The sequence below is a fragment of the Struthio camelus genome, chromosome 9 (assembly GCF_040807025.1).
Source record: "Struthio camelus isolate bStrCam1 chromosome 9, bStrCam1.hap1, whole genome shotgun sequence".
Classification (NCBI taxonomy): Eukaryota; Metazoa; Chordata; class Aves; order Struthioniformes; family Struthionidae; genus Struthio; species Struthio camelus.
The window spans coordinates 3,425,252-3,453,239 of record NC_090950.1 but is presented as its reverse complement, the minus strand read 5'-3'; the positions used below and the strand labels follow the sequence as shown (position 1 = coordinate 3,453,239).

Here is a 27,988-nt window from a genome sequence, read left to right as displayed (position 1 = left end):
ATCGGAGCGGTTGAAAATTCTTATGAAAAAGGCAGAGAAGCGACCCGAGGTGTGAATCCCTCCACCGAAAGGAGGACCCGCCTGGAGGGACAAGTCTGGCTCTGCGAAATTAATGTTCCTAAACAACGGCATCGGGGAGGTCGGCAACATGGGGGCGGTCCGCCTAACCGTAACGAGTAGTGCCAGAGTTATACCTTACATAGATAAAAAACCACTGCTGGAATCGGCTTTCTAAGAGCCCAGTGAAAAGCTTTTGTTTAATTTATAGGGCTCGGGCTATATTTAGCTAGCAGATCCTTGGGATTTTATCTGGGATCACTGCTCCAAGCAAGCAGCTGGAACGTTTTAATTGTTTGCTGTGGGTTTTGTTTTTCTTGAAAGGGGGGAAAAAAAAAAAAAAAGCAAGCAGGTGCTCGGCTCCATCCCGCCGGCCCCACTGGCCTCCTGACACCCTCACGGCGAGGCGAAAAACAACTGGAAGAGCAGGAGGAAGATGCTAAAATGCAGGACCCCGGGGCAGAGCGGCGCTCACCGTCACGTTTGGGGGTCAGAAGTGGTCCCGGGGCCCCAGAGCGGCTCTCGGGGTGCGAGGGCATCAAGAAGGTCTCCACGGGCTTTGGGATGGCTTTTTGCCCTCTTGGGGGGACGTTGGGGTCCAGCGTGGGGGGGGAGCCCCTGGCACCAGCAGCAGACAGTTAGTTGGGACCCCAGCTGTCTGCAGCCCCCTTTCGGAGGGCAGCAATCGGTGCAGCAGGAGCAGGGGGGTTTTACCAGCCTGGCTTCACCCGCTCGGCCCGCGGCTGTGGGACGAGCCCGGACTCCCGAGCCTCTCGTTGCTACAGCAATTTAAAAATAGCCCTGCCCGGTCCAGCGAGGAGAGATCATTGCCTTTTTTTTTTTTTTTTTTCCAGGAAAGTGAGAAATGCTGCTCCGGGCCCTGGGAACGCAGCCGGTTTTGGTGGAGGTTTTTATTTGCTAGGAAAGCCCTTTGGTATCTGCCTCGGGCGTGCAAGTGAGAGGAGCCATCTGCTCCGGCGGGGGGGGGAACGCGGTGTTTACACCTCTGCGCGCCAGCCAGGGCAGAGACGGGCTCTCGGCAGAGCCTCTTTCCCCAGCTCCCCTCGCGCCGCGGGGACCGCAGCATCGCTCGGCCCCGATGATTAATGCGGCGGTCTCCGTTTAGAAAAACACCCTCTGTGCCGCGCCGGGAACTCCCGCGGCAGCTTGGAAATTCCCCCTCTCGCCGGCGGCTGACAAAAGCCAGCGCGCGGCGGGACGGCAGCAGGGAGAGCCGCGTGCCGGAGACGGGGCTTGCTCCGGCGTGCCCTCCGGGCACCGGGCACGCGGGAAGCGGCCCGACGCGCCCCGGCCCCTTTGCCCACGTCGGCTGCTGGGGACGACGCCAAAGCAGAGAGCCCTGAGGCACCGAGGCTGCGTCGGCCCTCGTCCTGGGCAGCAGAAGCCGCGTAAGGAGGCCGCAGCCGGGCCCGAGAGCCCGGCTTGCACGTGGGACCCGCTCGCCCTTCGGCTCGGCTTTTCACTCGGCGGCCCCGCGCGAGCCCCAGGTTTTGTGCCGAGAGCCCGGCTGCTTCGCCTCGCGGTGGCCGGCCGGTGTGCCGAGCTAATTTTATCCTCCTCGCCCCCCCCCCCCCCCCCCACCTCCTGGAGATTGTCCTGTTGCAGCCAGCGAGCGCTAGAAAATAGCACATCGCCCACTCATCCAGCCTCCTTCTTCAAGGAAAATATTTATATTATGCCAAAGAGAGGGTTTCCATGGCAGTGATGACTTGAGCACTGTTGCCTTGGTAACCACTTGAGGCCATCTTGAACCGTTTGAAAATACCCTTCATAGACAAATAAGGACAGCGTGCCCAAAGGCCCCCGCTAGCACCCTGGAGAATAAAAGACGCACCCTTCGTTGCCCCTCGCGGTGGCTTTTTCCTCTCTCCCCCGGCCGGGTTGCTCCATTAGCACCTTGCCCACGCCAGCGGGTGCCCTGCGGCGCCCAGCCGTGGACGCCCCGGCGAGGCGAGCAGGGGCAGAGGGGAGCGGTCCATCCAGCACCCGCCTGGGCAGGGGGGAGATGCGGGGGAGCGCGTGTCCCTTGCCCGTGTCCCGCGACGTTTAACGGCTACGACGTTCTGTCAGGAAGGAAGGGAGGAGAAACAAGCAGGGCACACTGCAAACGCGACTGATTCAGCGAAAGCTTCCTCCCGCCTCACAAGCCAGCCCGCCATCACGCCGCCCCTCTTCTCAGTGCAGGCTGGGCGTCGCTCAGACAGCGGGGGGAAAAAGCCACGGCCTTCCCAGGAGGCCACCACGGGTTCAGGGACACCTCAAACAGCCCGCTACAGCCAACAGTGCTGGCTGCAGCATCCCGCCGGGGCCCCGCCGAATCCACTCGGGAGACCCCGCCGCTGCCTTACGCCCACGGGGCTTCGGTAGGCCACCTTCCCCAGCCGGCACCCGACCAGACATCTCTGCGGAAAGCTTCCTGCTGGGGCTTTGCTAGCATCAGAGGCTGTCTCCGCTGGAGACCCACAAGCAACCTCACCCGTCGCTGGAGGAACATGGGTCCAGGGCTTGCGATATCAAGTGGCTGCAACGATGCTTCCAGGTGCCAGCTAACACCCAAGGGCCACCAATGCCTCCCCAGCCACAGAGGGCCTGTCCAGCCTCAACCTTCAGCTGCTTTCGGGGGAGCACACAGGTCTCCTGTCTTTTTGACAGCCCCTACATGCAAAGAGCTCCATGTTTCTCCCGAGATGCTGCCAAAATCTGAACCTGCTGCCAGGACTGTCTGCTGGCGTCACATCTCTCATTTGGGCTGCCAAATTAGCAGAGGGTCATCCCCTCCTCCGCATCGTTCACCTCCTGTTGTGGACCGTTCCCCAGGTCCCATGGTTTGGTTGACCGAATGCTAACATTCGTTTACTGTCCAAGTCTGCAGGGACTCTGTCACCAGCTTTGTGGCCATCTGGCTCTCAAGGACACAAGGAATATGTCAAGGAATATGAAGCTTTCCGAACAGACAGACCATGAGCTCCAAAATGAGCTGTCGGTGGCAGGTGCAGCCAGCTACGTTGCGTGTTCAAGCTACAGGATCATTTTTTCACATTTTGTCTTCTGGTTTGCTCAAAAAATATTATTCTTCTTAATTTATTTTAGGTCAATCCAAAATACATTTTCTTCCTTCTTCCAGAACTGCCTCCACATTGGAAAGTCAGTTAGTCACCAAGCCAGAACGCTGCCTTCTGCACCCAGGCTCATCTCTGTAGTTCATCTTCTGCGCTGAGATGCTGCTGCCTGCCCACGTCCCTCTTGCCCGGCCTCCTGCCTCCCTGTCCACACTGGCCCCTTCACACCGGCGCTGCTGGCATGCCTGCCCCAGGGTATGCTGAGCAGCGAGCTCGGGTCTGCTCCCTCCTCCCTGTGCGTGAGGACCTTCATGCTGTTTTTGCCTGGCTGCTGCTTCGCCTCCTCCTCTCGCTCCATGCTCTTCTCTCTCCCTTTTGCCATGCTGCTGACTCTCCTCCTTGCATTGGCCCAACAAAGTGAGCTCCACGCATCCCACTGCACACATCTCTGCTCACACAGCTGCCAGCGCGCTGTTCACCCTCTGCTCCTTGGGTTGCTGTACAGAAAAAAAAAAACATTAAAATCCCCACTCTGCCCTGTGCTTGTTTAATGTCTCTGGACCTCTCCACAGCACCCGGGGAAAGCTGCTCTGCCCCATCCTCAAGACCGCTGACATGCCACAGTCCCACATTGCTTTTCCTTCAGGAGATCCAGCTATCCCCAGGTCACCCAAGGCCCTAATAACTCAATTAGGAGCAACTTTGCTGGGTTTGCCAGGGAGCACTCTGTCCCTCCACATCATCCCAAGCGTGCACCAAGACTCAGCGCTGGAGCTCAGGTACCTCATGTCTCCCTGGAGAAGAGCAGTCCCATGCCAGGCAGTGCTCACGTGCCCCATGGAGGTGCAAGACGCGTTTCAGGGGTGCAACAGGGACAGGCTGAGGAGCGTCAGCATGTGACACTGCCCGGGGATTTGCAGTGGGTACCTGGCTGAAAAAGACTGGTTGTGTTCAGATCTGGCCTGGCCTAGGGGCTTGACTTTACATGTGAGCCCTGAGGTCAAAGCAGCTTCTTAGGACCACGGTTTCAGCCATCCCCGCAACGGCACAAGAGCAGCTCCCAGTGCAGACGCAGTAACCTGCACTACTCGCACGTCCCTAGAAGCAGGATTCCAAGCAGGGCTGGGTGCACTAGTGGGAACAGCAGTTTTGCCCTGGTGCTGCCAAGAAGCCCAGGTCCACGTAGCGTTGCTCTTACCCAAAGGATTTGGGATAAAATAGGAGTGACTGGGTCACAGAGCAGGCAAGCCAGCCCCCCCACACAAGCAGCTTTTCACCTCTCCTCGCAGTGGCAGCAGGAAGCTTTTGGACTCTCTGCTTCGCTGCACACGAATCAAGCAGTGCAGAGCTCTTTGGCTCCAGCACAGGAAAACACTTAAGCATATTCTTGACCTACAGCAGGCAAAAAGCTCGGTTATACCAATGCAACTTCTCATATGTTCAAAATTGAATGCATGCTATATGTTGTGGGATTCTTGCTTGGCTCTGGGGTGAGACCCTCATGCCCTGGGACGGTTGGGGGGTTCAGTGTGCTAAGCCGGAGGGTAGCGCAGGAGGACCTCCATTTCAGGCTGGAGCTGTTCAAATTCAGATGCAAAAGAAGGTGTGATCCATTTGCCAGGAGAGCAGGTGCCCTCAGATATGCTCATCTGGTAGCCAAGGAGTTCCTGCACCCCTCAGACGCTTCACGCCAAGCCAGCTCTCCTTTTAAAAGACTTTCCCCTTTGTCCCCAGCTTCTCCTCCCTCAGCCCAGCCTTCAGCTGACGGACTCCTCTGCTTCCCCTTTGCAGAAGTCAGCCACCGGCAACCCAGAGCCCTCTCCCAAAGCTTGCTCTTGCCTTGAGGTTTTGGCACCATCCTGTGGCCGTTCCACTTTGGCGGCACCAGCGGGCCACCACGCGAGTCCACGTCTGCACCTGTATTTTCAGGGAGGCATCCAGTCCAGTGGCAGGCCAAGTGGAGGAGTAGGGCGGGGGGTGAAAAGCGCCTTCTGCTCCTGCTGGTGCGGTCGCAGAAAAGGCAGCGCTGTGTCCGCGCGTCAGGTGCGGGCCCAGCTGTTTTGGGTGGGGGGGCTGAGGTTACGTCTCGGCGCTGGGCAGAGAGCGGGTGCTTTCTGCCTAGTTTCCTCCTCTCCGCAGAAGCAAACGCTCCCAGCGTCACCCTTCCTTCCAGCTGCGCCGGCTGACCGCTCCTTACAGGTTGCTGGGGGCTGCAAGGAAAAACAAATATATTTGGGGAACGCGACCGACCCGTTTGCTGAAGCAGTGAACGTTGGCAATCCGACTGCTAAAGCAGAGTGCGCGGCAGGGTCTGGTACGCCGCCGGCACCGAATTGCTGACCGGTCGCCGGGCGGACCTGCAGCCCCGTGCGGCCCCGGGGCTGGCCGCCGTCACGCCGCCGCCGCCGCCGCGCCGCCCCAGAGAGAGATTTCACCAAGCGGGGAGACGAAGGCCCTGAACAAACGATACCGCCTCGGCCTGGCTGACTCCTGCGTGCCAGGTGCCCAAAAGCGTGGGGGGCCAGCGGGGAATCCTTCCTGAGGCCCCATCACCCGCAACCCGCCGCGGCCCCAGGGTAACAGGCCTGCTGCGGCTGACGTCCCCCCAAGCCACCGTTTCTTCACCGCTCCTCCTTCCCTCGCCGCAGCCACCGCGGGCCGCGCCAGGCCCACGCGGACGCCCGGGCCCGCTTCCCGGCCGGTCCGGCTGCCCCGCTGGCGAGCGGCGGCGGGCGAGCGGCCTTTCGCCGCCGACCCCCGCGTCGCCCGCCTGGCTGGTCGCCCACCCGACCTTCCCGCCTGCGTGGCGACGGCAGCGCGAGCCGCCCCGGCCGGCTTCGTGCCTTCGGTTTTGAGCGCGTCCGGGATAAAAACGCCCGCAGGCAGGTCCCCTCCCCGCCCCGCACGGTGACCACACGCAGTTTCACGGGAGACGCCGACCAGCCCCAGCCAGCCGCCGCCTGCGGGCCGGGGGCACCGCTCCACCCGCGACCCCCGGCCGCCCCCGGCCCCTCGCCCCGCCCCCGGCCGCCTGCCCCGCCCCTCTCCCCGCCCTGCCCCGCCCCCGGCCGCCTGCGGGCCCGAGGCGCCGCTCCACCCGCGACCCCCGGCCGCCCCGCCCCCGGCCGTCGGCCCCTCCCCCGGACTCCCCGCGCCTCCCCGCCCCCTGCCGCCTCGCCCCGCCCCCCGCCCCGCCCCGGCCGCCGGCCCCTCCCCCGGACTCCCCGCCCCTCCCCGCCCCCTACCGCCTCGCCCCTCCCCCCGCCCCGCCCCCCGGCCGCCCGCCCCGCCCCCCGGCCGCCCGCCCCGCTCCCCGGCCGCCCGCCCCGCCCCGCCCCGCTCCCGGCCCGACGTAGCGCGGCGCCGGCGCCGCCCCGGCAGCCCGGCCCGGCGCCGCCATGGCTCCGGCCGCCCCCCGGCCCCTGCTCCCGGCGCCCCGGCTCCGCGCCGCCCTGGCCTTGACCGCGGCCTCGGCGCTGCTGCTGCCGTTGCTGCCGCCGCCCGCGGCTGCCGCGCCGGAGGCGGCGGGAGGTAAGCGGCGGCCGTTTGTGTATGGGGGCGGGGGGGGGTGAGCCCGGGCCGCGGCGGCGGCGACGTGTCGCGACAGGGCAGCGCGGCGTGCCCTGCCCCTCGGCCCCGGGCGGCGGGGCAGAGCCGAGGCCGGCAGCCGGGGGGGGGGCGCTTCTCACCGCCGCGAAAGGGCCCCTCCTGGGCGGCAGCCTGGAGGCCGGCTTTGTGGGTGTCGTGCCATCTACAGAGGAGTCAAGAGCGAGGGGTGGGGGCAGCTCTGTTCGGGGCTGTGCCAAAGAAGTCGTCCCGTCTTCGGAGGGAAGAGTTGGTGGCCGCTCTTCTCCGTGCGACGGCCTGGCCCCGCAAGATGCGTGGTGGGCTCCCCTTAGGAGAAGGGCAAGGAGGCAGCACGCTTCTCTGGTGCCTTCTGCCGGCTTCAAGCCACTAAAAGCGTCTGTTCGGTCGTAGTGAAGCGTCCAGCCTTGTACGGGAGGCTTTTAATAGCAGCTCGGATGGAAAGAGATGGTGTGCAAATGATGAGACACCACCAGTGGTTTAGAAAACACTTATCCTGACTTAGGCAAGTGCTGGGCTGAGTTTTGGCTTGAGACTTTGTTTTTGTGTGTGTTTTGATTTTTCTTTTTTTTTTTTTTTTTGTAGCCCATTAGTGTTTTATGCAGAGCCAAGGTTTGGGTTTTCAGTCTGGCTAGACGGGCTGTGGGAGTTGGTACTTATTGTTAACTGTCCCTGGGGTACCCAGCATTCGAGGCAGCGGCATGTGAGCCTGTGTTCTAGGGTGCTTGGCCTGCTGTAGACGTGCCCTGGTGCATAGCAGGTTTCGAGTGTTGCAGCTTCTCTCTGTAGCTCATGGATGTGATGGGCTATTCCTGTGCTGTCTTAAGCTGTACTTGGAAAAGCCAGTGCCTTGAAAGGCTGTAAGATCCAAGAAAGGAGCTGTTCCCGTAAAGCCGTAAGGGGTTAGTTTTGAGTTGACAGATCTGAGACTGAATTGTAGGTGAGGGTGCCAGAAAAGGGAAGATGGCCCCCAGGAGAACACAGGGTGCTGGCAGGAAATCCCACTACAATTACAGGCTTTTCTGTAGTCTCCTGATTGCCTTTTGGTATGTGAAAGAGCTCTCGTAACTCCTTGTAAGCAAACGGTCTAAGGGGCTGCACAGTTGTAATGTTGTGGTTTTTTTGTTTTTTTTTTTTTTTGCAGCCATCGTCAGAAAAGCAGTGAGGATGGCGTTTCCCCAGCTCCACTTCCCTGCTCCACAAATCTGGTCGGAAGCGTGCAATCTCAGCCCTCTCTTAGTGGTGTGTAAACACACTTATCGGAGCTATGTTAATAAATTGCTGACTTGTTTCGAGGGCTGTGCAGAGCACGTGACTGACTTGGTGGTGGATTGCAGCTGAGGCTTCCTTTCAGCTGGAAAGAGTAAATGCAGCTTTGCTGCTTGTGAGTGTGGAAAGCCACCCTGGAGAACAGGCTCCTCTGGAGCCTCTTTCTCCTGATTAAGACGCTACGAAATAGTGATTGGTGGAATAAGGATCACTGAGTGTTTAGGCAAATTGCTTAACAGGAAACAACAGGAAAAAAACCACCAAAGACGAAGTCAAATAAGCTGATGCTTAGGTTATTTTTGGCAGGTGTGAAGTTCAAACGGCTGATCCTCAAGGGCTGGCAAATATCCCTACCTGAGGGTTTGGGAGTGCCCAAAAGTGCCCTCTTCCTTCGGACTGCTGACACCAGGAAAGGAGCAGTGAGAAGGCGAGCAAAGTTACCCATAGCAAGACTTTCCCAAAGAGCAAACACTGCAGCAAGCTGCGGGCAGACTCTGCTGCCCGGGAAGGCTGCTGAACTGTGTAACTCTTCTCTGAAGTCAAACTTGAGCTGGGGGGTGTGAACCACTTGCACTGTGGAGCTGATTTGCATCAGCCGGAGATGTTGTTGCCTGTGGTGGCAGCAGCAGTGAGAGCTTCTGGTGTTTTTTTCCTGCAGCCCTTCTTGGGAAGGGAGTGGAAACAAATTCTGATTTGCAGCCCCATCTGAAAAATGGGTGCAGATGGCAGCGTCAAGGTGCTGCACCCGCTTCCTGGAGCGTTTCCTGCTGAAGGATAGTTCGAATGAAGTTATGTTTCAAGCTAGGGCACGAGAGCTGCTCTCTATTGAGAGATACGGTCCTGGAATGCAGCTTGGGAGAACACATGCTGCCGCCTGGGTAGAGCTAGTTGTTGCTTTCCTCTCCTGTTGTGCTTTTTTGCTTCTGCTTTTCCTTGTGTCAGCTTCCTTGTTTGGAGTCTGTGTGAATTGCTCTCATCTTATGTAGCCTGTCCCATTGCTTCTCCTTGTCCCAACATGGGTCAGTCCAGAGGGACCCATCTGTGTGTCCTTCCCCCCCCCGAGCTGTCCCCTAGTGTGCTTGCCACAGCAGATGCTCTGGTTTTTAGAGAAGACCTAGGCAAAGTTGTTCACAGCTCAGGGCTTTGTTGCAGTGTGGCCGCAGCAGATGACTTGTGTTGACTTGCGTGTGGGTCTGCCTTGGAAATCTTTGTAGCTGTTAAACCTTGAAACTCCCCTTTTCAAAGGAGAGCTGAAGCTGTAACTGCATGACCTGCTCCAGCCCAGATGGCTTATTCGGTGGGTGAGGCAGGCTGGGGGGCAGTGTTTGACCCCAGTGTTGATGGATCACTGCTACAGATGCTGAATGAACAGCAGGTGCTTTGTTAGAACACCTCCTGTCTGGGGGACCTGGTTAGGTTTGTAAGTGAAATGCTTCAGTGAGACCAATCTGCTGCAAATCATGCTTGCTCTTAATGAGCTGTGGTTTTGGCCCACTGTTTTGTTAGTGTGTGACTGCCTTGAATATTAACTCGGTTATGTGAATCGAGCATGTAGATCTGCAGCAGCTCCAGGTCAGAGGTGATGGTGGCTTCTGCCGCTTAGATGGCTTTCAGATGCTGTTAGCCTTGCAAGCAAGAGGGGCTGCCCATACCCTTTACCTGTCTCTGCTCTCCAGGTATATGTTCAATGATTGCATACTGATAGCTCAAGTCCTTAACCTCCAGCTTGAATAGCTGCCTTCTTGATTTTGTATTTGTACTGTTGTGCTTTCTGCTCTGAAGATTTGTGTGTTGTACTTGGCAGATTAGTTGGTGACAGTCAGTTCTGGGGTAGCTGTTTGGAGTAGGGCAGACAGGATGCAGGGGAGGGTGTAGTCATGTACCCGTCCAAGCTAGGCAGAAGAAGCCAGTTCCCTAAATGTTGGGGTAGGCGCAGTGATCAAAGCTGTTTATGTTGTCCTCATAAGGAGTGGCTCAGGACAAGTCAATCTGCCCTTGTCCAGGGGAAAAGCTGTATGTGCAAGAGGGAGGTGGCTCTGAAGGCTATGCTCCATCCCACAGCAATCCCGCTGCAGGGCTCAAGGGAGAAGGGAGCAGCATGAGGGGTCCAAAGCTATAACCGTCTGAGGCCTGCATCTGACCTGGGGTAAACAACTCTGCAGGCAGCAGAGCCCAGGGGTCTGCCTGCCCTGGGCATGTTCCTGTGGGCTTGGGCTATACAGCTGAGCACCTAGAGGCAGACAACAGCATGCAATGACTTCTTGTGACACTGAGTGCATATTGAACCTGGAAGGGCTGACAGGTTTTACAGCAGTATTAAACTCCATTACAGCTGGTATCATGGGAGCAACAGCCTTCAGGAGTACTTCTGGCTCACCATGAAGCAAGGGGCAAGTGGGAGCAGGCCCTGAGGAACGCTGTGTTTTAAAACACTGAGATGGTCTTGAAAGTACTGAGGTGTCTTTTTTTCCTTGTTTGCAGCTTGTCACCAGTATACAAACAGGAGCTGTGAAGAATGCCTGAAAAATGTCACCGTAAGTAGCAGAAGTAAAACTAGCCTCCCAAATGCGTGAAACCCCAGCACGTGCTTTGCAGGGCTGCTAAAGGAGCAGTTTCCTCTCCTGGAACTGGTGGGTGCTCTCTTCAGCTGTCTTGAACAAGCTGCAAATACCACCCACCCATGATAGTGAGAGGGCAAACACCTCAGTGCTCTAGGAATAGGCTTCTAGAAACTTTGCTCAGCTTCTGCTGTATGCTTCATGCCTCAAACAATTGAATTGCTAAGCTCCTCCTCAAGCGTTTGGGACGCTTCTTGTAGTCAGATGGGTCTTAGGAGTGCAAGAAAACTTAACCACAGGGCACGATGTTCAGGCATTGAAAATGAGCGCATGCATGCCAATAATTGAGTAACCGTGACGCAACTCTGAATGTAGCCTTGCATGGAGTAGGAGACTGGATAAGGGACCTCTAGGAGGTCCCTTCCCACCCAAATCTTCCTATGAAACTGTTGGCGCTCTATTTCCTCACAGAGCAGTACAGAGCATGCAAGATGCTTTAAGAAGCTCCGCTGTCATGGGGATGCACACAGTGATCTAGCTGGGGAGTAGGACTGGCTAGTCAAGCTGCCTCTCTCCACCAGTCTGAATACTGTCGCGCGCTAGGTGGATGCAGGATGTGTATTGATGTCCTGTGAACCTCCTCCTCCTTTCACATTGGCAAACTTGAACTTCAGTCAAATCTCATAGCTGGCTTATCTAGAGCCAGTTTGACCAAACCCAACTAAAATCTGGCTGTAAGGGTTGTAGCCACCAGGAGGGGATGAAGCAGACTGTGTAAGCTGCTGTGTTTAATCTCGCTGGGAGAGGCTAGTGAGGGCACACGTGAACAGTCTTCTGTTCAGCAGTTCTGTTTCAAATGGCTTGTCCTAAATCCTTTGTTCCTGTCCCAGAAACGATGCACAGAACAAACACCAAGGGTCTAGCGATTACTGCCTTCCTGCAAGCCAAGAGAAGTGTTCTCAGCCTCTTTACTTGCTGCAGAAGTCTGTGTTCCCCCTTGCCTGTCTCTTCTGGCGTAGGCAAACCTGACGTAACCCCTGACTGAACAGAACTGTTACTTGGCTTTTCGCTTTGCCGCGAGGTAACTCCAGGACTTGGGCTGTGGTAGCATCGTTGCTGTAGCGAACAAAGCAGAGCAAAACTAACTAGCAGCATTGCCACACAACTGTCTATCTTGTGTCTCAGTGCCTGTGGTGTGTCAGCAGTCAGAAGTGCATGGAGTACCCTGTTCGAAGAATCCTTCCCCCGACTGACCTCTGTGAGCTACGCTCAGCACGCTGGGGAGTCTGCTGGGGTAAGTGGGTTTCACTTAAAGAATGACTGGCTTTAATGGCTGCTGCTAAGCAGAACTGCTTGTGCTGGTGTTAATGGGAGGTTTCCCCTCCCTGCTCGCCTTACTTGCGTTATAGTAATGACTTGCCTAAGTAGATCAGAATTCTGCAAACTTCCTGAAGTGTGGGTGAGAAAACTAAGTGTGAACAGTCCCCTGTCTTCTGGAAAGAATGATCCATGTGGCTTTAGTTACTCTAAATATGTTCCTCACGCTTTAATGCGAGGGAAGCTTCCAAATGTGGCTAGCACCTAGTAACAAGAATTGAAGCCCTCTGCAGGCAGCTGACAGCTGCCCATGCAACTCTTTCCAGTGCTCAAATTGCGCACACCAGTATCTGACTTTCTTGCAACAGCTTTACTCTGCTCTCTGAAACACAGTACACCATTCCTTGCACTGCTTTTGTCGTCTTGGCTTTAGTTGTATGGCTGCTTTCCCAGGCAGTTTCTTAAAATCCACTGTGGTTATTTGAAGTACTAGTGAGATGACTCCTCTAGAGTCCTTTGTGGGTTTTGTTCTAGTGCTGGGCGTGCAAATTCTTCTCTTCAAAACTAGCACTGTATAAACTGTGGAAGTAGGTATTTGGAGCCAAGTTATCTTGAGGCAATTTTTCTGGCTGATAGCTGAACATTGGCTGTGCTGTTTCCTGCTTGGTCTCTCTGCTCCTTGGTGTTATACTGGAGAAAAGCGGGCCTTGATTAGGATTAGTGCATGCTCATACTTGGACAAGACCCAGCTTTCAGAGGGCGGGGTAGGAGGGTGAATAAGGAGGCAAAATGGGGTTTTCTGTTTCTCTCCACTGTCTGGCTACCCTTGATGGGGATCTTGGTGTTGAACTATGGTCACAGCTATATGTTGTTCTTGAGTTTGGGCTCTCTTCGCCCACCGCAAAGCACAGACTGCTCCCCTTTCTTGTGGAGGGAGAATCTCTTCTTTGTGAGCAATACTGCATGTTTTCCTGAAGCTTTTGTAAGACCTTGAAATACTAGTTTGTATTTGAGTAGATTCACAAAAGGTTTCATTGTAGAAGGTCACATTCCTTAGCTTGCAAAACTAGCTTTAGAGGAGACTGCTTTGTGGGGGATTAGCTCTTAAATGAGTCTACATTTATGCTGTGTGAATTCCTAAGCCTTTATCATCAGGTGGAGGAGTGCACAGTGCTCAGTCAGAAACCTCTGGCCACGGGGAGAGGATGAGCTTGAACCTCAGGCTCACCCTGGAAAGCCAAATGTTTCAGAAGCACCAGTATAGGTTTGCGGTGTTGGAAAACTTCCCTTTCAAGATGAAGAGCCTCTTCACTGTTTTGTCTCGCCCAGCGCTGCAGATCCCTAACACTTGAATTTTAGGCTCTCTCCTGAAAGACTCCATAGCTCTGTTGCAGCGTAGCTAGCCAGATAATGACACTGTTATATATGAGGGATGTGAAGTTTTGGCAATCGGCTCTCAAATACTGGCTTTTTCAAAGCTGTATCTAGAGCACTGGCCTGCAGACCCCCGTGTGTTCCTGAGTGACTGTTAGAGAACTTAGGCATGACAACAGCCTAGTGACTGGCTTACAGAGCCTGCACACCTGAGGGGACAGGCTCGAGTATTTACAAGCTGGTAGCTTTGCGACTTCTGATCTCACTGGTCCCTGGTGGCCTGCTAGGGCACAGCGGCTGTCTGCAGTTGATATCTGGAACTAGGTTGCTGAGAGCCAAATGGCACCATTGGCAAAAATTGAGTTCTCCCTCGCTCGTGGGCAGGAGCTGGAGGCTTTGAAAGCAACTTCAGTGGCAGTGTCAGCTTGGTAGAGCTCCCCAATAAGCCTGCTATTGCTGAGTTCCTAAGGTGAGAGGACAGGCAGGCATCTTTCAAAATGCCCTGTTGTGGATGTGCAGTATGGTGCTCCCTGTCTGAGCTACACAGGAGGAGAGGAGCTGAGAAGTGATCTGAACAGATTCAGGATGTACTAGGAGTTCTGAAACTTGGCTACTGTAGGTGTGGTGGCTCCCTGAACAATTACTGCCACAGGCAGGACTTCTCTGAACAGTCTGAATCATACTTCTACTTGGAAGAAACCCCTGTCCTTCATTGGAAAGGATTTCAGGGTAGCATCTAGATAATGTCTGTTCTGGCTATGGTCTCTACTACTGTTACTGCAAGAATTGAGTAGAACTACTGTTTCCCCAGGCCCAGGACTCAAAGCCGCTTGTTTGCTGCTGTGTCCCAGCTAATACCTGGGTTCCCTGTGGGTTTAATGCTGTGCATGAGTGACCAGCCCTCCTGAGGACCCCAGGGCAGGACTGGTGCTGTGCAGCATGTGGAACAGTCACGTAGATGACAAGTCAGTGCTGGTCCTGCAATAGCAGCACTGCTGGACCTGAACTGATAAAACCCAACAAACCCTGCCTCATTTTTGTCCTTAGCCCAGGGTCTCTGCATATCCGTAAGCGCCCCTAGCTCACTGATTGTCTTATCTAAGATGACTTTTGAGGCTAGTCCCTATGGACAGGAAGTCCAGGGCGAGCTATGACCTTTCAATTTGAGGTTGTTCTCAGCGCTGAAGTCCCCAGGGTTTTTTTCTTGATGAGTTATTAGCCCTCTGGATTAGTGATTAAGATATCATTGCTCCTTCCTCACAGCTGCTCAAGCCCTCTGTCCTCCAACTTGGCACAGACCTGGGAATTCACATCTACTGTGACCTGGAATGTAGCAATAACCAAAGTCAGGAAGTGCAAACTGCAGCAATCCTTCACTGGTAACTTTTTACAGGATTAGTTTGAGTGGAGTGCATTTGTTCTTGCCGCTGTCTTCATAACTAGTAACTGAGTGCTATGGTTAGCAGCTATATACAACGAATTGATACGTGCGTGCCAGTGCCAACACCTAGTGTAACTGTAGATACAATTCCTGTTTTGCTTTCTACAGGAGTCCCAGACTCTTCTAATGCATGTCCTGAGTCCAGTAACTGAAGCTGCTGTTGGCAGTAGCTGTGTGGTTGTAAGTGTTATGAGTGCCAGACAGCCATATATTTGTGTGGTGAATGTTTTTTGTTAAATCCTTCAGTGAACTTCGAAGCCCTGATAATTGCGATGTCTGTGGTGGGAGGAATGATCCTTATTATGTTGGGGGTCTGCTGCTGCTGCTGTTGTAGGAAAAAGAGCAAAAAGCAAGTATTTCCAAGTCCCTCCCTCTTTTCCCAAAGAATACCTAAGATGCAACCGTGTCCTGTTACAGAAACTAAGTGCCAAATGCACCTAACGGGCTGTTCTGTCTGTCAGGCCGGACAAGGATGATGAGAGAGCCGCTAGAGAGCGAGAGAAGAGAAGGGTGCGGCAAGAGGAGAGGTGAGGTTCTGCTGGAGCAGCTATTTCTGTGTGAGTGAATCCAGCACTGCATCAGGCTGCAGAACAGCTTGACTCCCGTCTATGCTGTTTCAAATGCCGTGTCAAGGAGGGATGGGTGGCCTGACATGTGCAGTAAGTGTCTAGCTCAGCCTTAGCATGAGTGTGAGCTTTGTGAGCAAAATCTTTTTCTGCTGTGATTTGTGGGTACAGCATCGCAACTGCGTGTATCCACTGAAAATCCCCTGAGGGCTGCTCATGTGTGCTTGTGTGCTGGCTCTGGTGCTCTCCTGTACCTTTTGGAGGCGGGGAGGTGGCCTGCAAGGAGGCCAAGAACTGTGTGGGTCCTGATGCCAAATACAGCTGTTAACCTGGAGCTCCCTGGTTTGGGAGGAAGCAGGGAGATATAGTTGCTGTTGCTTAGTTCTGTCTTGCCAGTCACCAACGATTTGGTTTTGTTTTTCTTTGTTTCCAGGAGAGCAGAGATGAAATCAAGACATGATGAAATCCGAAGAAAATACGGTACAGTGGCTTATGCTAGCAATTCAAACTAAGGTTTAGATCTAGTGATCTCAGTAATTCTGTATTCCTTGCTATGGTTACAGCTACCTGGGATGCATGGCCAGCAGGGAAAACACCAGCTTCAACTCCCACATCTCACTGAGTTGCTCTGGTGCCCTCTGGGAGCAAGTCTAGAGATGCTCTGGTTTTGGCTTGTGATCTGACACAAGTACTACTTGCTTTGTGGGGCAGGAAAGAGGGACTGTTCAACCCTCCATGGAACCTGTGTCCTTTTAAGATGCTGAATGAGAGAAACTGGTGGGTGTGACAGGAGAGGAAAAGCAGAAGCTGGTACATGTAGCAGTAGCCATAAGCTGCTCTCCTTCAAGAGTGGCCTTGCTGGGTGATCACAGGACCGCAGAAGTAGGGGAGCCAACAGCATGGGTGGGGGGAGGGGGATAGATGGGAGCTTGTGGTGTCCTACAACCCTAACGCAAAGCAGGGTTAGGCAAGAGCCTGGCCTTCTGCATTTAGAGAGTAAGTCTCCTGTGCAAGCAGAGAATTCCTATGAAGGTAGCTTAGTCCACCCTGAGTTTCGGGGGACTACATAGACTTATGGGGTTGCACTATCCTTCAGGCATTGCTCCAGAGCCGATGGAAGTATCTCTACTGCCTGGCCGTCTGGGCCTGTTCACTAGAGAGCTGCCAAGTGCCCTCCCAGTGTGTTGCATGTGTGGCTGCTGAGTGCAGAGTAGTCTTGACTCATGCACAGAGAGTGTAGTGGTCTCTGACTTCAGGGGCGGGGGGCCTGCAGGGGAAAGCTAGAAACCCTTTCTCCATCTCTAACTGCTGCCTGCTGCAGAGCCAGGTTGGGTAGAAGAACGCAGAGGGGTTTCTGACTGGGCTGGCTTCTGTGGTGTGAGGCAGAGCAGGCAAAGCTGTACCCGAAGGAGGACTTCGTGGAGAGACACCTACACTTGGAAATGGAAGAGCCACGCTCCACTGCTGTCTTGCCATGCCAAGGCTTTGTCTTGCTGCAGCCTGGCTGCAGAATTTGCATCCTGAAATCTCTCCCCTTCTGGCTGTGTTCTTCCTCAAAGGTGTCGGGGCTGGGAAAGCGGCCAGCAGAGTGGCTTGGTGACAGAGGTTTGTTACTGTGGCTCAAAGTCAGGCTTGTGTTCCTTGCTCTGTTCTCTGCCATTCTGTGGGAATATGTGAGCGGGGAATTGCTTCTAAGAATGGCTTTAATTTGACTTGTGATGGGTTTGGACCTTTCGCTTCCACGTCCAGTCCAACAGATAGAGCATGCAGAAGGGACTCTCTGAAAGAACAGTAGTGCTGCTTTACATGGACTGCTATGAAAGGAGCTGGCCATCAGGCAGAACTTCCTAATGGATCTCTGCTGTGCAGAGAAGGAGAACAAAATGTGTTGGATACAGCTGACTGCATGCAAAGCTCTTCACAGCTCAAATAACAGGTTTGGCCTCTCAGAAGGGCACCAGTACGTGCAGCCTTAAAAGACAGGAGGTTAGATGATAACAATTCTTTGTTATTTGTGCTGGAAGAACTAGACTTGCTGCTGATGGGAATGGAGCGCCTAGTAAGCTCCTGGATGTCTGAATGAATCTCTCTTCTCTTCTAGGCCTGTTTAAGGAAGAGAACCCTTATGCAAAATTTGAGAATTAACAACATCCCCTGATCTGCCCAGCACAGATGAACAGTGCCCTCCTGCATAGAGCCACAAGGACTCTGGATTTCACCTACCAAAAGCAAATCACTGTGATGCCACTTCCTGCTTCCCTTGCCACAAAAGATGCACCAAATGCTCAGTGACACCGTTATCCCCGCTCTGGATACTCAGTTTGCTCCAGTGCTTTGCTGTAGTAGTAAGAGCAAACTGAGAAAATGAGCCTTGCTCTTTTTTCCATTGCAGTGTCTGGAGTACCCTCTGAAGACTTGCTCTGTTTGTGCAGGGGCAATATTGGAGAACTAAACACATGAATATTTCTTCTCACTCACCCCTGGGGTGCTAATTTAGTCCAAAACAATGCAAATAACTGTCCTTGTCCCCTGCCAAGGGCAGAAACAACCTTGTGCTTCTTCCTTGCTCCTTCCTCACTAAGTATCTGCTCACATTGAGTGAGACTCTCCCTCTTCCCTCCCCCTGGTGTAGGTGAGAGCTAGCAAGGGTTACTTGACCTGTTGGTCAGAACAAGGCCTTAGCTGTCACTCCAAGTGCCTGTACTTGTCTGTGCACGTTAGCGTTCCTTTCAAAAAGCACAAACTTGTGATTATCTTGGGCCTTCATGAGAAGACCCCGCTTGCACATTCTCACTTAGAGCTAATCTGGGGAAACTCTACAACTCTTCTACCTCTCTGTGCCTTTCCAGATCTTCTCTTGGGCTTCTGACAGCCAAGGCCGATAGCAATACTGTAGGGTTCGGATGCAATTGCAATATGTTGGCTGTGTATTAAATTGATTTGATTACTACTCAAGTCTGAAAGAATTTAATTCTGCTTCCACGTGAAGTATAGCTTGGCAGACGCTGCTGATAACTATTCAACAGAGTCTTCACTGTGTTACACTGCCCTGGCTAGGGCAGTCTTGCCCTGCTAAGCTGGCTGATGGAGTGCAGTAACAGAGTCCAGTTTCTTGGACTTGGTTCTCTGGGTCTGAAACTAGAAGTCAGTCGGTTCCAGATGTATGTTAGGAGTGTCCTGGAAAAGTCAGGTGGTGGGAGGATGAGCTGCTTGCTATGAAATGAGTTAGGTCTTTCTGAGAGAGCTTGAACTGTGTCTCATAACACACTGCTGGCTGGAGTAAGCTGGGAAAATGTTCAGATCCTCCCCTCTCTCCTGAGGCTTGCCTAAAATGCTTGATTTGAATTACTGAACTTACGGCCCTCTGGTCTTGCGGGACACAGTTTGAGCTGAACTCTGGACTTGTTAAACTAAACCATCCGTGAAACCATACTTTTCCTGAGCTGTGCTGTGATTGCACAGAGCTCTTCAGTAGGTGCAAGAATCTGACTTGCTTTTGCCAGGACTGGACAAAGATGTAAGACTTGCAGGTAACTTTTAATCTAGTCTGTCTTTGTGTCTGTTGCCAAAAGATACTCTGCTTCAGATGATGGAAACAGTACGTGAATGACTCGGCCAGTGCTGAATGAATCTTGGTATGTGAGCTGAGTTCTTGTTACTGTGAACTAGGCTTCAGAGAGCAGCACCAGAAGAAGGAGGGCTACAAAGAGTAGAGTTGGGGTTGCCCCGCTCTTACGGGTGCTTTCTCTTCATGTTCTGTCCTAGTCCATTGGATTGGCTGGGTATGAGGCAGCGGGTGCCATGGCTGATGGCTGCTCTGTCCTGGGGGTGATGCAGGCGGTTTTCCCAGTCTTGCCCTTGGTGGGGCTGCAAGGCTCCTGTTTGCTCAGTTCATCTTGGCCAAGCTTGGGAGAGTTCAAGAGCCATAAGTCCTCTAAGAGCTGAGGAGGGAGGAGGTGACAGGAAAGTGTATCCAACTGTGCATGTGTGGGAAATAATGCCTTAAGAAATCCTCTCATGCCCTGCACTTGATTTGAGAACTCCTTGTACAACCTGTCTCATGCTCATGGAAACCCTAAGCATGGGGTCTGGCAAGGGCAAGTGAAACAGTTATGAAGATCCTGGTTGTCACTTGTATTTAATTGGGTATGCTGGTCTGGAGAGGCTTTGGTCCCCCAGCATACAGAGGGGTCCAGTTGGTGCTTTCTTTAGTAAAGAGCAATATATGGAAGCAGCTGATGCTGAGCTGTAGGGCTGTGTTAGCGCTGCAGGTATTGAGTCCAGGGTTTATACGTCCTGCCTTTACCTCTCACAGGTTGTGATGGGCTGTGTCCCGTCCCACTGAGCCAAGCAGTCCCTGCTGGGTTGGGTGGGTGGGAGGCAGGTGAGACCCCTGAGGACTGGGACTAGTATAATCCCTGTTGATCTGCAGTGAAGTGGGGCCTTCTGGGCTACCCGAGCGCTTCCACTGATGCTGCCCCCCTCCCTCCTGATTCCTGGCACCCAACAGTAGTGCCTCTGAAAACAGCCGGGTTAGAGAGAGGAGCCTGGCTACAGGGATCCTCCAGGTATGGAGTCCTCTACCCAGGCATCATTACCTGCTCTGTCCTTGTCTGCTCCTGTCTGCACAGGGAACTGCCCTGCACAGGGAGCCGCTTCCCTGCATGGATGAAGCATAACTGCTTTCTACAGTTCACATGTGTTGACGAGCAGATGGCCTGACCTCCTGCCAGGAGAGCTCTGGTCATCAGTGTCCTGTCTGACTGCAGCTGGGCAGAAGCACTGCATCCTCTGTGCTTGTTCTGGGCTCCAGCCTCTCACTCAGAGGTGCTCTCGCTCTCGCTCTCTCTAATAGCCTGTGATGGAGCTCCAGTTAATTTTTTGATTTGTTCTTGTGATTGTTGCTGTGTGGATGTATCACATGGCTGACATGAGGCTGAGAAGCTGGCAACCCCTTTGACTCAGATGGTTGAAGGTGAAGAGGTGAAGCTGGGCTGCTCTGGGCCGCCTGCCCAGGTCTGGAGGAGGAAATTTGCCTGTACGCACGCCCGTACGGGAACCGCCCTGGCAGGAGCATGTGAATTGTCAGCTGGATGTGGGGAGGGGATCGGGGCAGGCTTCAGTCAGTTTGCGCTCCTAAGCAAAACCAAAACCCTCTTCTTGGCTTCAAAGCCACTGGAAGACAAAACACCCCTCTTGGTCCCCTTTGCCTCTGTAAAGGAGAGGGAACTAGCAGAATGGGATCTGTTTGTCTGGGGAAAAAACGTCTCCTAAATGTGGTGCTTTACAAATAGGGAATGCAAAGTTGAGGCTGCAGAGTGGAGCCAGCTGTCTGGGAAGGAGCCTTCATGAGGATTAATGAGTCCCTGCAGAGAGGCCTCTGCATGCTGGTGGGGCTTGCCGTGCTCTGGGGCTGGGGGGGGACATCAGCGCAGAGGGGGAAAGCAGTTTGGTGAGCGGCGTATCTGATGAGTGAGAGCTCGCTTCGCTGAGCGCAGCCTGCCTGGCCAAGGATGACGTGCGCTTGGGGAACGCGTTGGGGGGGCGGGGGGGAAACAGAGGAGGAACAGATTAAAAGGGTGCAAAGGGCAACTTGGCTCTGAGCCAGGGGATGGTCATACCTGTGCAGTGGTGCAACTGCTGCCTACAGGACTGCCCCGCATCAGGAAACGCGCAGGATGGAGCTGGTGCCGGGCTGAGGGGCAGGGCAGGGCAGAGCGGGCAGCTGCGGCCGGCAAACAAAGGGCTGCCCTGGAAGGGATGGGCGCTCTTTCATAGGAGAGGTGGGTACTGGAAGGGACAACCGACTTCCTGAAAGTAATTAAAATACCCAGATAAAATCTGGGCTGCAGGTGAACTCCAGCTCTGTGAGCAGTGACGCGCGGGGCCGGCCAACAGCGCCGCTTCCCCCCCGCTCCGTGTCACCTGGGCTGTGGACAGCAGGCACCGCCCGAGAGGCTGGAAAGGGTCCTTCTCCGCGCACACAACCGCTGCGGGGCCGGGGCATGCTCTTCCTCCTTCCATCCCCGCTGACCCTGGGGGAACCCGCCCGCCCTGCGGCCCTCCGGGGCGGGCAGGGCACAAGGCGGGATCCCCCCCCCCCCCAAAGCCTGGGGCTGAGCTCCGGCCCACTCCAAAACCGCGTCTGTGTGGCACCGCGGGGCGCCCCCCCCCCCCCCTCCGCCGCCTCAGCGCGGCCCCGAGGCGCGACCGGCCCAGCCGCGCCCGCCCCGCCCTTCCGGCGCCCCGTGACGCACTTTCCAGAGCCGCCTCGGGCCGGGCGCGCGCGCGCGCCGCCGCCTTCCCCCCTCCCCGCCCGCCGAGGGGGCAGCGTCCTCCCGGCGCGCGCGCGCGCGCGCGCCCATCGCCTCCCACGTGACCCCGCGCGGCGGCCAATCGGCGCCCGGGGCTGCTGGCGGCGGCGGCGGCGGGGGGTGGGGGGGGGGTGAGGTGGGGCGCGCGCGCGCGTGCGCGCGCTCTCGCGGGCGGTTGGCGGCGGCGGCCGGCGGGAGCCGAGCGCGCGGGCCGTTCCCCTCAGCGCGCGGGCGCGCGCGCGCCGCCTTCCCCTCCCTTCCCTTCCCCCCGTCCCGTCCCGTCCCGTCCCGTCCCGTCCCCGCCGCCATGTCGGAGGAGAAGCCCAAGGTGAGGCGCGGCGGACCTGGCTTCCCCTCCGCTGTCCCGGTGGGCCGCGGCCGGGCGAGGCCTGAGGCGGCCGGAGGGGGGAGGCCTTCTTCGGCGGGGGCTGCCAGGATGGCGGGGCAGGGTGTCCCGGTGAGGGCGACGCTGCCCCGCCCCGCCCCCGTGACCGGTCCCCCCACGCGTACACCCGGGGTGGCGTGAGGGGGCCAAGATGGAGGGCTGAGCGGGGGGAGGGGGCGGGGAAGTGGGGTCCTGCGGAAGTCCCTTGAACTTCGCCGCTGAGTGGAAACTGCAAAATCGGGGGCTTTCCTGAGGAAAATTGTTCGGTAGTACGGTCGTTCTTATCTGTGCAATGCTAGGAGCGTGCAGAGTTCGTAAACAGGGAAAAAGTGAAGGGAACGTGAGTGGAGTTTGTACGGCTGCATGTCTCTGCAGTTCATTTTCAGGGGGCATCCAGGTAACAGAAATGACCTCTGTTACCTACAGAGGTATGTAGGTGTGCTGGGATTTGCTCCGTGAAGTTTTTTGCTTTTCCCCTATTACCTGAAATGATGACTGCAAAACCGTGCAGGTTTTTTTTTTTTTTTAACCCCCCCCCCCTCTGTGTGCTGTGGAGAGCATCCTCCCTTTATAAACAGGAAGAAAAGCTTCTGGTGGTTGAGAGCTTTGTTACTGTTTGTAATGGAGCCTTTAGATCACTTTTATTCAAAGCAGTGCTCACTGTGTTCTGCCTTTTTGTCTGTTTTTGTTCAGGAAGGAGTGAAAACAGAGAATGATCACATCAATTTAAAAGTTGCTGGCCAGGATGGTTCTGTGGTCCAGTTCAAAATAAAAAGGCACACACCTTTAAGCAAGCTGATGAAGGCTTATTGCGAGAGGCAGGTATGTACATCAAACACTGCTTTTGCAGGTTATGGTCCGGTTCTGCAGAGGGTTCTTCATGCTGCTTGGGACTCTTATCATTTCATAAGGAAGAGCCCTTGGCAGTATGGAAATTCCACTGTTTTTCTTTCTGGAACATTATAAACATCAATGCATCAGAGAGTGAATATGCCTGTTTGTACAGAAGCGCAAGAGAGTAAAGATTTAGGATGCTAAGTCCAGACTCCTAAACTTAACCGACAAAAAAGATTTTAACGCTAGAGTTGATGAAAGTCGCCCCTTCCTCGCTGTGTGCTTCTGGATTTCTAAAATCTTCCCATGACGATACCAGGAGTCAGAATTTCTTGAGTTCCGATCTTAGCTCAGACTGATTTTCTGTGGGAGAGTAGGAATCTTTAGCTTCCTAACCCACAGTTTTATTATCTGTAAAATCTTTATTGACTTTATACAGTATGTATATGTATTTTCCGTTTGGAAAATGGCAGGAAAACAAATTGTAACATGCTGTGACGTTTTTTGTTTACAAATTTTTTTCTCCTCCCTTCACCTACCTTCCCTTGCATGCTCCACAGCTTTGATTGCTGTACTCTACAGGTGGCAGGAAGCTGCTTTGTGTAGGAGACTATTCTTTGGTGCTGTCCCCATTTATATGGAAGTGTGATTTACCCTGATAGCCTGCTTCTCGAGTCTGTAGTTCTGAATGTTTGAACTACTTCTACACCGTATTAGGTGGCACAGAAAATGAAAGCCGTTCGCGTTCCTACCCTTCCTGAAGTGGAGTGAAATTTTGTTTGCAGGCATCGCCGTATCTAATATATGTGGGATCCTTTCTTTGCTCACCTGAGTTGTATGTTCTGCCCTCTCATGCTTGATGGAGCAAAATGCCACTCAGGTTGGGAACAAGAGCTACATACAGTATCATCTTGAGAGATGCATGAGGAATTTTTGCATCTGTGCGATGGTGGTATGCGTGATTGGAAACATGTCTGAGTAGCACAGGGTTTTCAAAGGATTTTAGAGGTCAAAACAAAGACGTAGATCACTGAGGCAGGGAATAAAGACTGTATCATGTAATTCAACGCTGTCATAACATGATTCCCTTGTGAATTCAATGAAGATTTTAAAGGCAGCGTTAACCCACTGAGTTAAGTCTAACACTTAAAAGCCCTGGTGTTTTTTCTAATGACTTTTCTAAGTAAAGATCTGCATAAAGGCCTGCAAATTTTTTTCCCCTCAGACAATCTTTGCTTCATGTTTCCTTTTCTTTATCAGAAGATTAAAGAACTAGAGTTGGGAGAGGATGCCTGGCACGAATCAAAGTCTTGCGACTTAAATATGGGTAGTCAGTGTTGGTAGTTAGTTGCCCAAAAAGGTAGCTATTACAGTTTTTTGGCAGCATTTTCTGTCAGATAAGCTTAAAATACTGTTACTTCTCTGACTGTGTAAGAAACAATTGTCCTTCTTTTCTGTCCTGTCTTTTGAGACTTTCTAGAATTGTGTTCTGGTTGATCTCTTCTATATACTTCCTGTTGATATTTTTTTTTCCTTCGCTTTACTCTTTCTTCCTTTCTGCCGTTCTTGAACTTAAATGTTGCTTTTTTGCTTGTCAATGACTTTTTGATATTTGTAGTTTGCAGAGCAGGGGGTACTAGAATTTAGATCCGAACCAGGTGCCAAACAAACACCTGTTATTTCATATAGTGCCCTTGCTGTGGCAATAGCTGCCTTGGGAAATCAATCTAAATAGCTCTACTATTATCTAAATAGCTCTGCTTCCGTAATTTGTGTAATAAGATAGAGGAGTAAGTTTCCTGTCTATTTAAATCTTTTGAGTCTTAATTTTGTTAGTATCTGACAGTAGGTGAGTAAATGTTATGTTTGGATTCAACAATTAATGAGACACCACATTTTTGTTACTGTAAACTTGCAGGGCTTGTCAATGAGGCAGATTAGATTCAGATTTGATGGACAACCAATTAATGAAGCTGACACACCTGCACAGGTATGACCAAAAAACCTTCAGTTTTATTGCAGATTGCTATAAAAATGTTTTGATTGTCTGCGCATAGATCAAAGTATTTCAGAGTCATTTTGATTGCAAAACTGTTGTCATAAGCTTAATACATTCCAAATAGTTGCTCTAGGCTGGCATATTTTTTCCTTTGAATCTTTTCACTACTGGTGGTGGCGGCATTGGTGCTGAAATAGCCGGCACCTGAGTAGTGCTGGGACTCTGTCTTCCTACTTCTGCTTCAGCGTGATTTGAGCAATTATTGCCCCTAAAGGCTGCTGTTGCTGTCAGCACTGGTAATGCTGAGAACTTGGGGAATTTCTTGCATTGACAAGGCCTGCAGCAAGAATAGAAGAAATACACTTGGCTGAGGAGCTTTGCTGTAAAAGATGCTAAATTGTTGAGTTTGGTCTCATCAACAAGTGTGCTTCTAAAACCTGTCTCAGTCTTGGTGATACTCTGATAAAGACAGAGGAGGTTATGGGATTATATTCTGCATGCAGCTGGCTGAAGTGTGGCCTTGGACTGTTTGCCAAAAGTGCTTAGCTTTCCTGACTTAAAGAGGTGATGCCCTCTCTGGAGTGAGTGATGGAAAAGGTTTCATACAGTGTTAAAATGGCACTCTAATTGCTTAATTATTGACACTGTTTAAGAATAGAGAACTGAGTGCTTTTGTAACTATATAGCTGTATATTTCAAGTTTTCAACTTTGTATATTAATCTAACAGCTGGAGATGGAAGATGAAGACACTATTGATGTGTTTCAACAGCAGACGGGTGGAGTGTGTTAAGAAATGCCGTCCTTTTGAGAAGAGGAATTTAAGGATCCTTATCAGACCTCACTCCCTCATCTGTCCTTGGATTTGCTATTAAATAGTAAACAAATGAACATGCCAATCACACAGGATTCTTCTCAAACTTAAGAGGACATTTACCAGAATTGCTTTCTTGTCTTTGACGTACTGCGTGTGCAAGTCAAAACGTTATCTGCAGGGATATCTTAAATTGGGCCAATTTGAGTTAAGTTCAGATGAAGTAATATGCGTTGTCTACCTGCTGTTATCTTTTTTCTTTACACCTGTGGCCTAAATATTCATCCATGTTTTAGGACGTGGAGTGTTCGTTCCTGGCTCTTGTTGTTCTTGCCCCACAAATCATGTAAATAATTCAACATATTTTCATGCCAATCATGAGCTTAAAAGTTTCCTCTTAAAATAGGGCTAAGAGGAAGAAAAGAGAGGCTGACTTAAAATTTTTAGTATGTATTGCCAACACAGTTAGTTCAGAACTCTTTAGCCTATGACACAAGGCCTGTACATGCAGATACAATGCTTAGTATAGAGTCAGAGTTAGAAATATTGCAAATTTACACGTGCTTTGTCATAACATGATAAAGTTGACTGAAATGTACTTTCTTCATGCAGAAATGAGGGTTGTCCTGAATTATTGTTGGAAATGGAGTTATCGGAGCAGCTGATCCGAATCTAATGCTCGCGATAGAGCAGCAGTATTTTGTTCTGGAAGTCTATTTCAAAAAAAAAAAAAAAAAAGCCCCTCACTGCAACTTTATCCATTTACTAAATGATGGGCAGAATTTGTAACTTTCTTCTGCTCCCTTTAGTATGACTCCAAAAACTGTATCTTTGTTTCTCAGTTGGTACTAGAAATATGTGGCCTCAGGTTTCTTTTTAATACTTGTCTTTGGTAGATGAACTTGATCTGTAATTGAGAAAAAAAATACACTTTTAGGGTCACCAAGCTGTATGTGCAGAAGAGCTGTCAAGAGCCTGGTAAGCAAGGAAATGCATATATATGTGTGTGAGTGTGAGTGTGCGTGTGTGTGTGTGTATATATATATATATATTAAAAAAAAAATCTTGCAACAAATTTCTGCTCTGCTCCTTCCCAAAATGTATGGAATTTTAAATGCATTTGTGTGATGAGTTTGAGCTCCTTTTGAAGTGTGAAATCTATTCCAAGTGAGTTTTTAAAAAGGCCATCCTATTATCCTTCAATAGGTTGTCCATTGCTGCTTGGTGAGGTCGTTATCTGCCTTTTATATTTACCTGACCAATTTGACAATGTTAGATCATCTCCTGCTTGCTTGAAATCTTGCTGAAAAGGTCCTTATTTCCTTTTTCATTTTATTGTATATGGGTTAGGGGTGGGATATCCTGTAGATCTCATTGTTTATTCACCAATTTGTACATTATTTGTTGTCCTTTACTATTGTATACAGTAAATATAGTTTGGTACTCTGTCTCTTGGCCTACACTTAATACTGCTGTGTTCCAGTTGCCTCTACTTGGTATTGGGCTGCTGAAGTGCTGTTGTTTTCTTTTCCTGTGTATCTTAAAAGCCTTACACTTCTAATACGATTATGCTGAGTGTGGTTGTGCAGTTATATTATGCATCTGTCCAGGACGGGTAGGATTACTGTAAAGGAACGTCTCCTCCAGATGGTTATTCAAGGTGTATTACTGTCTACTCGGGAGGAATATCAATTGAATACAGCTGTTCACACAGCAGTGGTATATTTGAGTTCTTCAGAGATCAGCTTTGGAAACTTTAAGATTAAAAACAACATACACAGCTAGCTATAAATCACTTGTGTCTACTAAACAACTGTTAGCAACAAAATTCCAGGCTTACTAAGGCATTTTTCTGTGCAATAAAACTGTTAAAACTTTTTTTTTTGGTCTCTCCCCTCCCTTCCCTGTGCAGCAGCTGTGCTTTCTTGCTTCTTTTCCTGCCTGCAGTGTCCTTTCTAAAAGACCACATAACCTGGACAGGGAACTGAAGAAAAATCCTACGTGTGCTGTTTTCTGCTCCAAGAGGAGTTTACTTGGTGACTTCTGGCAGAGGTTATTGCATATGGACTACTTGGTTTTCTGTAGTCAGGTCAGTGCATCCTACCTTTGTGCCCAATTTGTTTTTTGGAGACGTGTTTAGGGCTGTTCGGGCTCCAGCTACTCTTGAGGGGGACAAGACGCAAGGAGAAAGGCCGGGAAGGAGCACCAGCGCTTTTAAAACGGGCACTACCTTTGTGGCTTATCTCCTTGTCTATCATTCTTCACTGGCTTAACCCCTCCTAGGTGGCTGAAAAAGGGAGCGGACGTGAAATTCCTGGGACCCGACCCTACCGGGGGGGGGGGAGAATAGTATGGTACTAGGAGAGCAGCAGTTGGATTCAGGCTCTAAAGTCCCTT

At 52.3% G+C, this 27,988-nt stretch overlaps 2 protein-coding genes and 2 long non-coding RNA genes across 5 annotated transcripts; 2 read left to right on the top strand and 2 right to left on the bottom strand.

Annotated features, from left to right (window-relative positions):
- Window positions 1-909: 909 nt before the first annotated feature.
- LOC138068199 (uncharacterized) lies at window positions 910-6,151 on the bottom strand. Of its 2 annotated transcripts, none has more exons than XR_011142897.1 (3): window positions 5,981-6,151; window positions 4,977-5,347; window positions 910-3,634 (listed from the first exon to the last, which is right to left on the bottom strand). It is a non-coding gene; the product is annotated as an uncharacterized lncRNA (long non-coding RNA). The 2 variants fall into 2 exon arrangements; XR_011142898.1 differs by having other exon boundaries at window positions 1,726-3,634; window positions 5,929-6,124.
- Window positions 6,152-6,495: 344 nt separating this feature from the next.
- Window positions 6,496-18,197, top strand: PTTG1IP (PTTG1 interacting protein). Its single transcript, XM_068954672.1, has 7 exons — window positions 6,496-6,668; window positions 10,473-10,525; window positions 11,735-11,843; window positions 14,928-15,030; window positions 15,143-15,208; window positions 15,681-15,727; window positions 17,349-18,197. Exons 1-7 carry the CDS (start codon window positions 6,536-6,538, stop codon window positions 17,390-17,392), a joined length of 555 nt encoding a protein of 184 aa, XP_068810773.1. The 5' UTR covers window positions 6,496-6,535; the 3' UTR covers window positions 17,393-18,197.
- Window positions 18,153-21,426, bottom strand: LOC138068198 (uncharacterized). Its single transcript, XR_011142896.1, has 3 exons — window positions 21,173-21,426; window positions 20,869-21,058; window positions 18,153-19,188 (listed from the first exon to the last, which is right to left on the bottom strand). It is a non-coding gene; the product is annotated as an uncharacterized lncRNA (long non-coding RNA).
- Window positions 21,427-21,695: 269 nt separating this feature from the next.
- Window positions 21,696-27,469, top strand: SUMO3 (small ubiquitin like modifier 3). Its single transcript, XM_068954673.1, has 4 exons — window positions 21,696-21,889; window positions 22,640-22,768; window positions 24,699-24,770; window positions 25,508-27,469. Exons 1-4 carry the CDS (start codon window positions 21,869-21,871, stop codon window positions 25,568-25,570), a joined length of 285 nt encoding a protein of 94 aa, XP_068810774.1. The 5' UTR covers window positions 21,696-21,868; the 3' UTR covers window positions 25,571-27,469.
- Window positions 27,470-27,988: the final 519 nt, after the last annotated feature.